The following is a 15,565-nucleotide window of genomic DNA, read 5'->3' as shown; positions in this document are numbered from 1 at the left end:
AAGAAACAGCACCATGTCAGGGCATTGTGTGTCCCTTACCAGACCAAAAACTCCTCGTGCACCCTCACAGAACAGGTTTTCCTTCAGTGTCCTGAGCAGCCACCTAGGCCCATCCCACCCAAAGCATCCCCTTGGGCAGCAAGACTGCAGGACCTGCTCCATGCTGAATGTATATCTCAAAGCCACACTGGGCTCGTTTTCTCCCCTCCCTCATGATAAGAACCAAACAGGGCAGGATTTTTATGATTATTTATTATCTGTAAAGCACCAGCAGTGTCCTGACTCCATACAAGACACAACTGCTGGGCTTACAAAAAGGACAAAAGCACTGTGGCCAAAATAATTTATCCTCTAAAAAGTTCACAAATGTGTTCTCAGGAAGCTCTCAGGCACTGCCCATCCTGAGGACATATCAAGGTGCCAGTGTGAGCCACCTAAAGAAGGCAGACATGGAGCTCATTTCTCTCACCTGTAAAGCTTAATTAGGCTGCTGTCCAAACAGAGCTTGAGAATATGGCCAAAACACAGGTACGGCCCTTGATTTCTAAAACCCAATCCATTACAAGAAACTTTCTTTTTAAGGGTGAGGAAGCGACATTAAAAAACACCACTACTCATGGAAGTTACAACTGCTTCCAACAAACAACACGTAGAAAATACTGGGAGGGGGACTCTCAAAGTATCTTCTAGCTCCCAAGTCCTCCGCGTTCACCAGATGGATATCAACATCTGACACGTGTTGGAAGACATCCATATCAACTCCACCAGCCTGAACTGCAAGTAGCCGAACACAAAGCCGGAGAGGACATCTGTGATGTGGTGCCGTCCGATCATGACGCGGGAGAGGCCCACGCAGAGGGCCCAGAGGACCAGCAGGATGCGCAGAGGGATGGCCAGCACCAGGTGGTTGAGGAAGAACTTGGAGAGCATGGCCACCCGGCTGGCGTGCCCGGCGGGAAAGGCGTAGGTGTCCATGGTCAGGTAGTCCAACAGGCCAGGGTTGATGTCGTACGGGCCCTTCCGCTTGGCCAGCTTCTGCAGACCTGCCACGATCATGATATCCAAGAGCAGGGCTACAAAACGGGAGACAGAGAGGGAACCGTGAGAGACAGAAGAGTTGAGGGCAATTTGCGCATAACATTAAAGGGTTGTCATTGTCTTTGAATAAAAATATGTATTTGGTTCCAGTCAGATGTCCATGGTGCAGCTGTACACAACTTCCCCATCCTCAGGTCACCACCCAAATGTTGATTGACCCTCCCAGTTTGCCCACAGAGGAGGCAATACCACAGTCACCCTCTGACAGAGGAGAACCCCAAACCGCAGAGGCGAGCAACCCACCTGGGCAGGAAGAGAGCAACTGGCAAAGCTAAAATTGAAACTCTTTTGGCCCTCAAACCACCACTCTGGGTGCTCCTGTTGCTGCCTCCACCTCATGCTTCAGAAATCTCGTGCAGCAAGGTCCCTGCCTGGGGCTCTGTGCCAGGCTGACCAGGCTGCAGTGAGCAGGCTGCTGGAGGAAAGGTGCCCCACAGCACTTTCTAGGGTTGTCCCTTTTCCTCTCCCAAGCCCACCACCTCCTCCTGCTCAGAGCAGCCAGGGGATCACACCATGCTGGCAGATTTTTCACCATGCTGCCAGATTTCACTAAGAAAAGAGCATTAGGAACCAGTGAGCCAAGGGGAACAATAAAGAAAAACGGGCTCTTGTGTTAGAAACAGCACCACAGTGTGTTGGAGGGTCCTCCTAGACATCCCCCATCCATCCTTCTTCCTTTGCCAAAGCATCAAACACCCACGAGCCATTTCTTGTTTCTGCTCACCTCTTGCTCCCTGTGTCACCCCACACAGCCCTTTCCCTGTGCAAATGCATTGGGGGTACCACATCTCTCAGCCCCAGCAAACCCAGGTTTGTGATGGCACAGGCACCTGCAGCTGCACCTCTCTACACCAAACCACCTTTCTTCCTTAACAGCTTCAGGAGTGAAACCCATCAGCACTTGTCTACATCACCCTCCTCTTCAGCCCACCCGCTTAGTCCCAGCCGACAGGTACTGTCATTTCTATTTCCTAGCATCAATTTTATTTCTCTTTAATCCCCTCATCTGCTTTTCCCCAACCCTCCTAATTAGTCAGAGAGCTGATTTCAGCTCCCTGCAGCAATGACAGGGACATATCTGCCATCACCAGCACAGCCTGCTCCCTCAGCAGGAATGCCAGGGGCAGTTGTTTGGTCCTCAGGCCCTGGTAAAGACCATTCCTTGAGAGCTGACAAGGTTTCAGGAGCATGGATGGGACTGTGGTGGTGGTGGGGATGGGAAATGAGATGGCACATGGCAGGCAGCTCCACCTGCCTGCTCAGCACCTGGCAGGAGCTGGAAGTGAGGAGCTGTCACAGCAGCTCTGCTCACCCACCTTCCCTGTGTGCCACCCCCAGCTCCAGCACTGCTTTGGGAAGGGGCTGGTATTTATCCTGGCAAAACCCTCTCCTTATGGCAGACTGCTTTTCTCCCTCATCTGCAGGGCATCTTGCATGGGGAAGTGGGGCAGCAGGACCTCCTTGAACCTTCTGCCCAACGGGTCATGCATGCCCTGGGGTCTCAGAGCTGTGGAGGGCAGATGGAGCAGAGGAAAACGTCTGGGTACCAGCTCCTCCCTGGCACGGACAGTAGCAGGAATCCAGGACAGACACAAAAAGTAGATTGACACAGCAAAGGCTCATGAGTGGCACCTGAACAAAGGTGTTGAGGCTGCAGCTGGCAAGGGGCTGCAAGGAGGCCAGTCACACCAGTGGCCTGTAGCAGTAACAGTGGGTTTAGGAGGACAAGGACAACCAGGGACTGCCCAGTTCCTTCTGGATGTGACCAGCAGGCAGGGAGGGAGGTCTGCAGCCCACCAGGACCCCCACACTCAGCAGAGTGATTGTCTGCAATTTACTGATTTTTTTTTTTCTTTTTTTTTTTACAAGCTGGCTGTGGGGAGAAAGGGAGGGAGGGATTTCAGACACAGGCTGTGGAGCCCTGGAGCAGCCACTCACCCTGGCTCCCTGTTAAGGTCAAATGCTGTGAGCCCAGGCCTGCCTGACCATTACAGGGCTGCCCTGCTACACAGGGCTCTGCTCATGCTGGGTTTCCTAAATCACCCCAGCCCAACTCCTCACCCAGTTAAGTGACCGCCCCCCACAGCCCTGATCCAGCAAAGTGCTTCAGGAGATGATTTTCAGAGCTCATCAGCTGCATTTCCCACCAGTCCCATCTCACCCTGGACGAGAACTGTGTGAAACTGAAGCCCCACCATGCTCTCTCGGGAACCCAGACTCATCAAATTCTCGGGAACCCAGAAGCATCAGAGAAATGATGCACCAGTGCTGCCAAGAGAAGACTCTGGCCCAAGCTGCTCTGCTGAAGTCAGCACCAATTGCATTGCTGAGAAGCCAAGCCAGGGCTCTGAACGAGTCTGGGCACCCCAACAGATCCCAGTGTCTCCTCCACGGTGTTCAATAAATTCCCTAGAGACCATTCCCCACCAAACCTGCCCATGGATCAGCAGCACAAGTGCCATGTGCTTTAGCAACGTGTGGTGTTCACCATTGCCTGTCAGTATTTTGCACTGGCAATATTTTTTTACGGTCAAAGGTGATGTCAGGGCAACTCGAGGGATGCAGGCATGTGTGCATGGAGGTGTTCAGGGCATGGAGAACAAGCCAAAGAGCAGTTCTAATAATCCTTTCATTCAGAAGATGAATAAAATGAGCCTTCAGTACTGCTAGCTTTGATTTTCGTCAAATGATGCACAGAAAGCAAAAAGCCTCGTTTGCCCACATTTCAAGATTGGAAGGCATGACAGCATTAAAACCAGGGGTTAATTTGCCGTTAAAAGAAAAAAAAACCACCGAAGATCCCTCGTCTGGTGCTTTTTCTATCACTTCCCCTTGCACTTTCCGTTCCTCTCATGGAGATTTCTTAATGAAACAGCCTCAGCAGCCAGCCCTGGCCCCTGAGGCGTGGGGGGTCCCACTGCCCTGGGGTCTCTGCTGTTCCCCTTCCCACTGCTGGTCTCTGCTGTTCCCCTTCCTCTTCCCAGTGCTGGTCTCTGCTGTTCCCCTTCCTCTTCCCAGTGCCGGTCTCTGCTGTTCCCCTTCCTCTTCCCAGTGCCGGTCTCTGCTGTTCCCCTTCCCTCTCCTGCTGCTGCCAGCACTGGCAGGGTGAATCAGCAGCCAGAGCTGCTGCTGCCGGTGCTGCCAGGGGCCCATCCTTCAGGAACAGCTACAGACAGTGCCATTGGCCAGCAGCCCCATCCCCAGCCCTATTCCCTGACAATCCCATGACCTACATACCCACTCGGACCTTGGCTTGCTTCCTTCCTCCCCTTCATGCACATCGAATCCTCCCTCCTCGGGTGGGCACAGCATTAGGCAGCTAAGGGGTTAACTTTATGGGGTGCCCTCGGTGCTCCAGCTGCAGCTGGGTGTCTCTGCACTGGGGACTGTTCCTGCTGCTGCACCCCCAGCCCCTGAGCCTTGCACCTGCCACCTGCAAATCAGCAGCACCACCTTGGCTCTGTCCTTCCCTGGTCCCTCACAGAGCCCTGCAAATCCTTCAGGCTGCCCTGGCTGAGGAGCAAACACAGCCCCAGGAGAGCCCATGGAATGGAGCCTGCAGCTGATGCACCAGCCTGCACTGGCTGCTCTCTGGGGACCCTGGGGCTGTCAAAAGCACAGCAGGGATGGCAGAGTGCCACCTGACTGAGGCTGAGATGAGAGGAGCAAGAAATTTTAATATGAAGCATTTTTTTTCATCATGCCTTTCCCCTCAGAGCCAGGTAGCACTGGATTTAAACCAGAGGCATCACTGTAAAATCCAGGTAGTGCTGTATTTAAGAGCAAAGAAAGGATTAGCTCTTGCCCATTCTTGCTCCTTTCACATTTTTCTGAAAAAGATCAGGAATTTCCCTGTTGACCTGGTGTTAAGAGAAACAATCCTTCAGATTTCCAACGCAAAACCACCCAGTCCCCAAATCCTATATTAACATCTACAATTTCCTTAAAACACAAAACCAAAGAGCAAGTCTTGTCTTGCCTGTGACAATTTTAGCATCAGAGATCACCTTGGCATTGTAAAAAGCCAACATCTGGCATCAGATGCACAGTAAATGAGCTGAAAGTGAGCCCCCTGGGCAGGCATTTTATATCTATTAATAAGGAAAGGAAAACAATTATCTGCCTTGCTCCTACCACCAAACGTTAGGAGCCCATTAGAAGCAGAGAGGTGAGCAGAGAGGAGCCCTGTGCAGGCAGGGCACAAGGACAAACCTGAACCATCAGCAGCAGAACCAAATCAAACCCCAAAGCTTGCATTTAAAATGAATTTAAGCAGTTGGATGTCCCCTGCCACCATAAGGTCCTTTCTGTCCCCGAGGTGGCATCTCTGCTGCTGTCCCTTAAGGCTGGAGGAGGCTGAGGATGGTGTGAGCACCCTTGGGGACATGGTCTGCTCCAGGTTGGAGGCAGGCAGTGTCTCCAGGGACGGAGGCAGATTCCAGCTGGGATGTTTATATAAACATGTTATCAAAACCACAGATGAAAAACAACCTGGGTGCAGTTCTAGGGGCAGGGGGGGAGGAAAAGAGGAGAAAGCCAAAAAAGCCCTTGGCCTCATCTGCTCCTGCAGCCCAGATCCACGTGACTTCACACACATGGGGCTGCTTGCAGGAGACAAGGCTGCTCTCCAGAGCCCAGCCTGGAGGTCGGGATCAGAAACAGTCACAAGCTGGACTCAGCCTCCCAGAACCGTGGCTGAGCACATGGGGAGAGGCAAACAGGGAGGCAAATGCCCAGGAATGAAGAGTGAGCTCATTACACGAGCTCAGGAGGCTCCCAATGTGGGAGCAGATGTGCCTCAGACACGATGGGCACAGAGCAGAGCCAAGCTGGGGACAGCTCATTGCTGGGCTTCAAACCCAGCACGCTGGAGGTGGCTTGTGCTCCCCACCGCAGCTGCTGAGGCCACATGCAGGGCCAAGACAGGCTTGGAAGGTGCTGTATTGCCCAGATTACCCACCCTCACTCAGTAGTGAACTCTGGACAAATGCCACCAGTCCCATGGAAACAGTTTCTTTAGTTCCATAATTAGAATTCATTATTTTTTTTTCCCCATTTTTCTTTTAACTTATGTGCCCCCTCCTACTCCTTCTGAACTTCCCAAATCTCCTGCAGGCATTAGGCTCCCTGACCTGGAAAATGAGCTGTTTGCAGCCTTATCTCGTTGACATTAATGAAAGATGCAGGTTTCAAAAGAATCTTCACCCTCTCTCCAGTGGAGTCAGCGGCAGCTCGAAGAAGTCCACTCTGGAAATGAACCCCTCCATTCCATTTTGTTCCCCAAATGTGGCACTATTGGGTGTAAGAGCTGACAAAAAGCACAGATGGCATGACACATTGAAGAGCCAATGAATCAGGCATTTTGCTGTTTGAGGGGGGGGTTTATTTTTTGGCTGAACAAGCATCAGTGTGGGGTAAGTGGTCATGGGGAGGTGATAAAATAGTGGAAAGCAGAATTGTGCAATTAATTAAAATAAAAACCCACAACAACTAAAAATAGATTTGCTATATTCTAGATGATTAGAAGCAGCCCTGAGTGCAAACACAGGCTGCCTGGAGTTCTCCTCTTGGAAACACTGTGCCCTGGGAGCTGGGAAATGTGTACTCAGCATCAAATACTGAGCGGGGCTGCTTCACTGGGGGACTGCACAGGCTGGGGAGAGATGCAGGCAAGAGGGAGAGCACAGTGAAAAGGGCTTGTGCTGCTGGGGAAAAGGAGCTGAGCAGCCCTGAGGATGGCTCATCCACCTCCCAGAAGGGCTCTGGGAGATTGAAACACCCCTGTACCCCATGGCAGCAGCACAGGTACCATCAGCACATCCAGAGCCCATGCAGCAGCACCTGCAGCACTGAATGGGATGAGCTGGAGGAAGAAAAGTGCCTTGGGCTGAGGAGCAGCAGCATGGCCCAGCCCACAAAGGCTGGGCTCCTTGCTTGGCCTCAGTGCTGTTTGGGCTTGGAGTTCCACCCCACTAATTTCAAAGAGGCAAACTGGCAAAAAAAAAAAAAATTAAAAAAGGGTCTGATGCTGTGATGCTCAGAGGGTCTCCCACCATCACACCTCCCAGTGTGGACCCAGATCAGGTACATCTGCCAGCATCCCTGTGCAGGTGGAAATGGTTCTCTGTTCCAGGTTAAAGCATGGAGGTTTCCTCAAAGTGGAGGAAAAAAAGGAGATTTCATCTCATTCCTCTTTTTCCCACCCCATCTTCCACCAATCCTGACCCGGAGCAGGAGACCCGGGCTCTCCCTGCCTGCTGCTCCTCCCAACAACTCACCTCACTCCCCCACCTTCCCCTTCCCAGCCAGTGCTCCTGTCAAGGCGTGTTAGAGGCAAACACACTCACCATTTCCTGGGAGCTCCCTTCGGGCCAGAGCCTGGCTCTGCTTCTCCAGCTCTGCCAGAGTGGAGCAGCTCCTGTCCCCTCTGAGCTGCAGGCAGGGGCAATGGGAAGTTGTTCCCGGAGTGACAGACATAAGGATGACTCATTTCCCATGTTTATTCCCCCTCTTCCCATTCAACAGCCCTCGCACTTCTTTTCTCTTTTGCTCTGCATTCAGGCTGGGTTTCGCTGTTGGCTCTGCGAGGGTTGGATTCCAGCTCGAGGGTTGGACTCCAGCTCGCTGCTCATTCCCCAAGGGCTGCACTCTGATGCCTGCAGGGCTCACAGCATCCCCAGCAGCCAGCCAGGACCTGAGCAAATCGGTGCTGCCTGGTGCCGAGGGGCTGATCAGACCATGGTCTGATGGAGACACCCTGCAGGCCCCTGGAAATACCCCAGTGCCTGCTCCAGCCACAGGCAGATGAGTCCCAGCCTGTCCCTGCCTGTCCTTTATCCAAGGGGACACTGCAGGGAGCAGGACATGTTCCTGTAGAGGAAGCAGGCAGGAAGGGGGGCAGGGAAGCCGGGAGAGCAGGGCATTGCTGGCTGCTCAGAGATGCCTGAGCTCATCAGCTGTGAAGGGATGAAGGCTGAGCACAGCACCCACCAAAGACCACGGACTTCAGCTGCTGTATCTGGGCAGAACAGAGGCAGATTAGCAGCATGGAGTGATAAAGAGGAGTGTTTAATGCCAGGCTGGACCTGTGTCTAAACGCTGGACGCAGGGGCATCTGTGCTGTTCCCTCTGCCTGGCACCTTCCATGGGTCACTCCTGTTGGGTTATTTGGCATTTAAATGTTTCCACCTCACTGGGCAGATGTGCTGCTGGCTCAGTGAGACCTTGGTGGGCTCTGGCAGGGCTGGGAGAGGAGTGGGACAGAGGCTGAGCCCCCTCCATGTGCCAGGCTGCCCAAGGAGGGATGGTTCTGCAGGGCAGCAGCTCCCAAGCTGCTCTACCCATCCCTGATGGAATGTCCTCTGCCCTGCCTGGCTCAGGAAATCCCTCCTCTCACAGTGCAAGAATGAAAGGGGAAAAAATAGACACATCTGGCCCCAAACCATCTCTGGGGCTCTGGGCTGAGCAAGCTCTGCTGGATTCAGACTGATCCATCTGCCATGCAGCTCCCCAGCCTCTCTGCCGGGTCTGGGCTGCCCTGAGGCTCAGCTGGCAGGATCAGCTCCTCTGCACTGCCTGGGCATCTCATCCACCCCATGACCTTTACCAGCAGCGGGCTGCACTGTCTGGATTTTTCATCACACAGCCTCCAAAGAGAAGCACGACAATACCTGAAGCACATCTGTATTTTCAGAACAGGGTCACTGGGGTCTCGAGGGGCTTGGTGAAGGCATTTCTTTCTCTTTCCTCCTAATCCACCAATTTCTTGCAAATCTGGTATTGCTTGGAAGCTGCCAGGACGGCACCACAGAGTTCTGACCATATATATGAATTTATAATTTCCTTTCTTAGGGAGTCTGCAGGGACTATGCTTCAGAATATCATGGCTTGGCTCCTGGTCAGAGTAAAGCTAGGTCAGTATTCAGGAAGAAGGCTGGACAGAGCAAGAACTTCCTCCTTGCTGACCTCCAGGAATGGAGAAGGTGCCCTCCTTTCCTCGGGCTCCCTCCTTTCCTCCTCCTGTGGCATTCACCCACCATGATACACCCATGCCCTGAGGCAGCGCTGTACTTAACGGGATAAATGCTTGGTGACAGCACCACAGAGCCATCCTGCCCCTCCAAGGGGATGCAGAGCCAGCTGGAGATGGCTGAGCACTGGGACCAGTGTCACTGAGACAGCAAGCAAAGAGAGGACAAGGGCTTTCTCTTCTCCTAGTCTGGATGCCTATTCCAGAAAGCCATGACCACAGCAGAACCAGTTCCTTGGTTTGATTGCACGTCAAACCAAGCACAAACACAATTTTATGTGCAAGGATGACCCAAGCAGGTACCTCCCAACAGCAAAGGCACCCAGCTGGATGGCAAATAACTGAACACAGCAGTGGTTTGGCTGTAAACACAAGAGAGGGGCCTCACTGGAGTGACCACTTTGGGTGGGCAACCATATTCCATCCCCAGTGACCGCATTCCATCCCCGCTGCAGCGAGAAGGTGCCTGGACCTGCAAAGACCATCAGTTTAACCAGATCAATCTGTTTAGCTTAATAAATAGGAGGTGAAGAAATTACTTGAGCACTATCCAAAATACTGAAAGGCAGAAGAGATGTTGGCTGAAAGAGCTGGAGAGAGAAGGGTACGGAGACGCAATGAAGGGAAGAGTCCAACTAAAAGCACTTGTGAGAATCCCTACCACTGCAGTAATACAGAAATGGCTCTGACAAGTTCACCCTCACTTGTAACTGCACATCAGATTGAGTGTTTGGGTTTTTTCCCTTAACAAATTGAACAGGAATAAATTAAGGGATGTGCTACAGCCTGTATTTTGCCGTGGGTTAGATCGATGATCCAAATGTTCTTTGCTGGCTTTGCAGTCAATGAATCACTAAATTTGGATCCACATCCTCACCAGATGGATCAGAACCAGAAACCGAGGTACTGCTGCCCCCAGGGTTTAATGGAATTTCTGTCTGGTTCTGAAGCAGATCTGGGCATTTTACTGAAAGTTTTGTAACTGTTTTCCCCCTGCAAGCCCGACTGCAAAGTTCAAATTACTTTCTAAGCACCTTAGTTTTCACAAAACCCTTGTGATTGCAGAGAAAAGCTTGAATAGTCCTAAAAGTTCCAACACTGATAGACAAATAAAATGAACTTTATAACTGGGGGATTTCCCAAGTTATGATTTTCTCAATTTAGCCAAGGGTTTGTGAACCTTCTCCCTGACTTTGGCTCAGCCAGGGCTGGTGATGCTGAGACATTCCTCCTGAAAGCGTGTCCTGGCAGAGGGATTTTTACAGTGGGCACAGATATCTGGTTTCTTCCATCTTTTCAGTACCAAGCTGTGTGTGCTTCTCTGGCTGTTTGGCATTTGCTGGAAAAGATTACTGTGAGAAGGGGAATCAATAAATTCCATCACAGATGACAGACATGGAGGGAAAACATTGCTTGGGGTTGCTAATCAGCATCTGCAGTGGGGATGGATGGAGCACTCCAGGGTCAGACCCCCTCACCTGAAATGCCCCCACATGTGTTGGCAAACCCTGGTGGGAGCTCCTCCTCCATCTGCAGTGGTGCTCCTGCCAGGTTCCCAGTCCCCTTTCAGCAGTCTCCTGTCTCCTGGCCTTGGAAGCCTGATTGCAAATCCTAAACAAGTGCTCTATGATGGGCTGGCTCCCTGCCCAGAGACTGCATCAGAAATTCTGCTTGATGTATCAAACCTTCAGCCAGCCGGGGGAAGGGAGGAGAGCCCAGGAGGTAGGGAAGGGGTGCCACAGACAACCCCAACTTCCCTCCTCCAGCAGGGAAGCACCAGGAGATTCCCTTCCCTTTGACCTGTGCCTAAACAGGAGAGCTTTTCACCACATCCTGGTGGATTTGAACTACAGGAAAGCAGCAGCAAGAGGGATGAAAGATGCCAGACGCAGCAGTGGTGCCATGACCTTCCTGTCTACACAAGACCCCACTTTTCTTGGGACCTGTTGAGGTTCACCAGCCCCAGGCTCCCAGCCAGGCTCCTCCACCAGCAGTGCAGATATCATGGCAGCAGCTACTCAGATACTCAGAGTTTCTGGCTGCAATCTTAAATATCAGCCCAAGGCCACTCTCACAGCAGAAATCTGCTCTGTGGGGTGACACAAGCCCTCCTGCAGAAGCTCTGACAGGAGAGGCTGAGGGCACCTTGGTCAGTCCCACCAGTCAGTGCTGTCTCTTCAGAGGGAGCAGTGGAGCTCTTTGGAAATTGCCAGACCTATGGAACTGGCCTTCACAGCAATTAACTATTTCCTGTCTTGGCAAGGGGAGAGGAGGGGTGGAAGTAGTGTGTCTAAGCAAGGATACAAGACTCCAGAACCCCCAGCTTGTCCCTGGGCACCACGTTGGAGCTCAGGAGACCTGGAGATGTGGGTAGTGATGCAGGGATGAGCTCTCCCAGCCACCACTCCACAAAGTTAGAACATGACCCTGAAGTGGCTTTGCATTTGTCCTCTTCATATGGCAACAGAAGGGTGAGAAAACCTCTCTTGTTCTTAAGCCAAAAGGGGCACTAGCTCTTTGCAAGGATCTGAAATATTTTGGAGTCAAAGCAGTTGGTTTTCAGGCTCCAACCCTGTCAGAGGCTCTTGGGTCAAGAGACATCTGGAAGCTGTGCTGGCCGATGTTAGTCACCTGCTATTTCATCCTCGTGCCCTTTTAAATGGCTCCTCTCCTCCCAGGAGGGGCTGACCCAGCACTGAGGAGCCCCTGCAAGAACTGCTGATGTCGGCGGGCTCTGCATCACGCTGGAGCTATTCTGGCTTCTTCCCTGCCACGGGGACATCTCATCCCCCATGAGATGTCACAGCACCAGGACAGTCTCCTCCAAAGGCACAGGGGAGAAAAGGCAGCTACCACTGTGCTTTTCAAGCCCTCTCTGAAGGATGAACTTGTGAAAAAAAACCCCAAACCTGGGGCCACGTTCCTGAGCTGTATCACATCACAGTCAGGCCCTGCAGACAGGACGTCCTTTTCCTGTGGTGCCTGTGAAATAAAGTGTCCCTACGGTGCCTCAAAATGCTCCCTGAGAAGAATGGGTCTAAATCAAATGTTTTCAATTTGTCCTACCAACCAAAAGTGGGATTGCTGAGTTTTTAGGGAGGGTGAAACACCAGGGTGGGTCACAGCCAGAGGAGAGGGTATTTAGTCACAAGGAAAAATAGGATAACTGGACCCTGTGCCAAAGGCAGGAGAGAAAGAAGAGCAAGGTCCTCAGGTATACGTGGCCTGGGCAGGCTGGGGCCAGGATCTAAGGCAAGTCACAGCTAGAGCTCATCCTGGTGGGACATCAGGGTGGGATGGGCCCTGCACAATGGAGAAGCCAAACCCTTCAACACATCCCAACCTCCAAAAACAGGGACACTGACCACCACCATGCAAGGAAGGACTAGCAGCAGAGCCAGAGGCATCCCAGCCTGCCTACACAGCCTCTGGGTCAAATTAGCACATGGAAACGGGGACAGCAGCAAGAAAGGTACCCAAGGGAAGGAGGATGTTAGAGCAAACTGCAGCAGGGAAGGTGACAGGACTCCATCACGTGGAGCCTGGTCAAGAAGGTGACAAGGGGATGGAAATAACATCCTCGGGAATTAATCCAGATATTAAAGACTAATATCTTTATGATATCCTATCAAACATCAAGGCAGATGACCACAGATTAAATAAAAGACACCACTGCTGGTATCCACCCTCCCATCACGGACACTGCCTCGGTCTGACAGGACAGCCCTGCCCTATGCAGCACCAGGGGCCTGTCCCTGCTCCATGGCTGTCCCCAGCTTCCATGGTTACTCCACCCCTCTTAGACACCTTCTTTTCCCACCCATCACCCCCAGCATCTGGGACTAGGAGGGCCAACAAGTGCAGCATTTATCCTACAGGTCACTCCCTGCTTCCCCACCGCTTCTGATGCTGGGAGCAGCCAGAGGAGGAGTCCCAGTGCTGCTGTCCCTTGTGAGGAGGGCTGGGCTTTCCCGGCAGGGAGGGAGGTTTGCCACTCACCTAGCAGCAGGTTCATGAGGACCTCTTGGCCTGCCAGCGTGCTGCTCTTCACCAGGCAGATGAGCGTGCCCGCAATCCAGGGGATCCCGTGCCCCGTTATCCCCAGGAGGTTGATCATGGAGCGGGCACCTCCCCAGGAGGAGGCTCTGTTGGCACACACTCCCAGCCTCTTGGACATGCAGATATCGATGGCCAGCAGCGAGTTGAAGGCGATTCCTTTGAAGGAGGGGTTGAGCTGCATGCAATCCTCCTCGGGCAGCTGCTGCGACTGCCGCCGCTCCTTGGGGTTGGCGTTCTGGGCACCGGCTGCCCCGGCCTGGCCGCTCTGCTTCCTGCTGGAGCTCCTGCCCTCCTGGTTCCCCTTCAAGGGCTGATTCAGGGAGAGGAACTCAGCCCTGTTGAGGACATTGTTCCTGTCTCTGGCCCTGGACCGTGGCTGGGATGCTGGCATTGCAGTCTCTCTTTAACGCAACCTGCTTTGCAAATACCGGGAAGGAGAGAAATCCCTCTTCTCCCTGCAGAAAGCTTCCCCCACTCCCACCCTCACAAGCTGTGAATTTGGGAAGCTACAAAGGTTCCCCTCTGTTGCAGTTGCCCCCAGCACAGACTGCAGCTGTTAAATATAGAGTAAGGAATGCACATGGCTGTTTACTTCATGGGCCTAGCAAGCTTGGAAGGAAAATTAATGCCAGGCTTGGCAGCCACTCCAGTGCCAGGGAAAAAGGTTGGACAGCCAATAGATATGAAGAAGAGGAGGGAAAAACATTGTGCCAAAGGTTGGTTGCTTCTGGCCTGGTCTATTTAAATCTTCCAATTGCTTATTCCCCTGGGCTGCAAGGGAAACTGGGAAACGTAGTTCTTTTTGTGCTGCAATTCACATTTCAGCACCAGGCTCGGAGCTGGAGGTGATGGCATCCCCCTCCTCAGGGGGCTGTGCTGCCTGGCTTTGCAGCACCCAGACCAGGTGTCGCTCAGGCACTTCCCCTCGAGGGGCTCTCCCCCAAATCTCCCTGATTAATCTGTTCTTCAACTTCTCCCCCCATACCTGGGCACCCTGAATACCCCCCTGGCACGGATACCTTTCAAAGCACCCCTAAGCCCACCCTCCCTGCCCGCTCAGGGCGCACCCTGGAGTGCTTTCCATCACTCACCCCGTTCCTGGAGGAAGGAGAAGCATCACCTGCCTGCTGATCAGCCGGGCAGGAGCCGCTGAAGAATTCCCATCCTCCTGGCCTCGATACCGCACGTGTCCCCGCGGTGTCACCAGCGCGGCACAGCCCCAGCTGAAAGCAGGTGACAGCCGCTGCCTGTGTCCCCTGAAAGAGGCACGGCCACCGGCCCCAGCAGCACGGGGACGAGGGAGGCTCTGCCAGGCCCCAAGGAGGACAGGGAACACCTGCTGTCCCTCCACGCTGTGCTCCATCACTGTCACCTCCCTGCCGACCCCCCTGAGACATCCATGCCCCTGGGAGCATCCCTGGGAGCGCCCCTGGGAGCATCCCTGGGAGCATCCCTGGGAGCGTCCCTGGGAGCATCCCTGGGAGCCTGCAGCTCCAGTTCATAGGGCTGAACGATCATCCTGCATCCCTGAGCAGCAGCTGTGTGGATGCCAGCCTCCAGCACCTCTGGGAGACACCCCCCATGTCAGCTGCTGCTGCCTGCAGGGTGACAGCCCAGCTGCAGCACCCCCTGAGCCAGGGCACCTGCACTGCCAGCACCCCCCCTGCACAATGGGCTCTCCACACCACCCCCAGGCTCCTGGAACAGGATTATTCCTATGCAAATAGGCTGGAAATCCCCCGTGGATGGAGAATTGAAGATGGATATTACACTGAGGAGCGGAACAGCCAGGTCTCTTGGTGCCAGTGATATTTGTCTACACAACTGTCCAGAGGTCAGTGGATGCACAGGTAACCCTGGGAACTGGGCACCCAGCTGTCTTTAAAGGTCCAAACTCCAGTGGGGAATTTAAGTACTAAATGAAAGGTGGCTCTTGGAGTTCCAAAGATAATAACACAAATTTTACATTTTCTTGGCACTTTTATGCATGGCTCTCAAAATTCCCTCAGTGAACTGTGCACCCAGGCTGTGCCCATGTGACTGACAGACCATCCAGGTGGCAGCAGTGCTTGGACAAGCAATTGTCTGAGGTCCTGGGCTTTGTTCATATTTTCCTCCCTCAAGGAAAAATAATATACATCAAGTTATTTCTGAATCATACCCTCCTGGAACTTATGCCTGGACAAGGGAGGTGATTCTGCCCCTCTACTCTGCTCTGGTGAGCCCCCACCTGGAGCACTGCATGCAGTTCTGGGGTCCCCAGCACAGGAGGGACCTGGACCTGTTGGAGTGAGTCCACAGGAGGCCATGGAGATGCTCCAGGGGTGAAGCAACTCTGCCCTGGAGCCAGGCTGGGAGAGCTGGGGGTGTTCAGCCTGG

General features: G+C 53.2%; 1 protein-coding gene across 1 annotated transcript; it reads right to left on the bottom strand.

Annotated features, from left to right (window-relative positions):
* Positions 1 to 234: 234 nt before the first annotated feature.
* On the bottom strand, positions 235 to 13,770 carry PLPP7 (phospholipid phosphatase 7 (inactive)). The gene is made up of 2 exons (XM_041475174.1): positions 13,127 to 13,770; positions 235 to 1,073 (listed from the first exon to the last, which is right to left on the bottom strand). The coding sequence occupies exons 1-2, from the start codon at positions 13,575 to 13,577 to the stop codon at positions 709 to 711; spliced, it is 816 nt and encodes a 271-aa protein (XP_041331108.1). The 5' UTR covers positions 13,578 to 13,770; the 3' UTR covers positions 235 to 708.
* Between the last annotated feature and the right edge of the window lie 1,795 nt (positions 13,771 to 15,565).

This window comes from Pyrgilauda ruficollis, unplaced genomic scaffold (assembly GCF_017590135.1).
Source record: "Pyrgilauda ruficollis isolate IOZ18807 unplaced genomic scaffold, ASM1759013v1 scaffold34, whole genome shotgun sequence".
Classification (NCBI taxonomy): Eukaryota; Metazoa; Chordata; class Aves; order Passeriformes; family Passeridae; genus Pyrgilauda; species Pyrgilauda ruficollis.
This window is presented reverse-complemented; position numbering and strand designations above follow the sequence as displayed.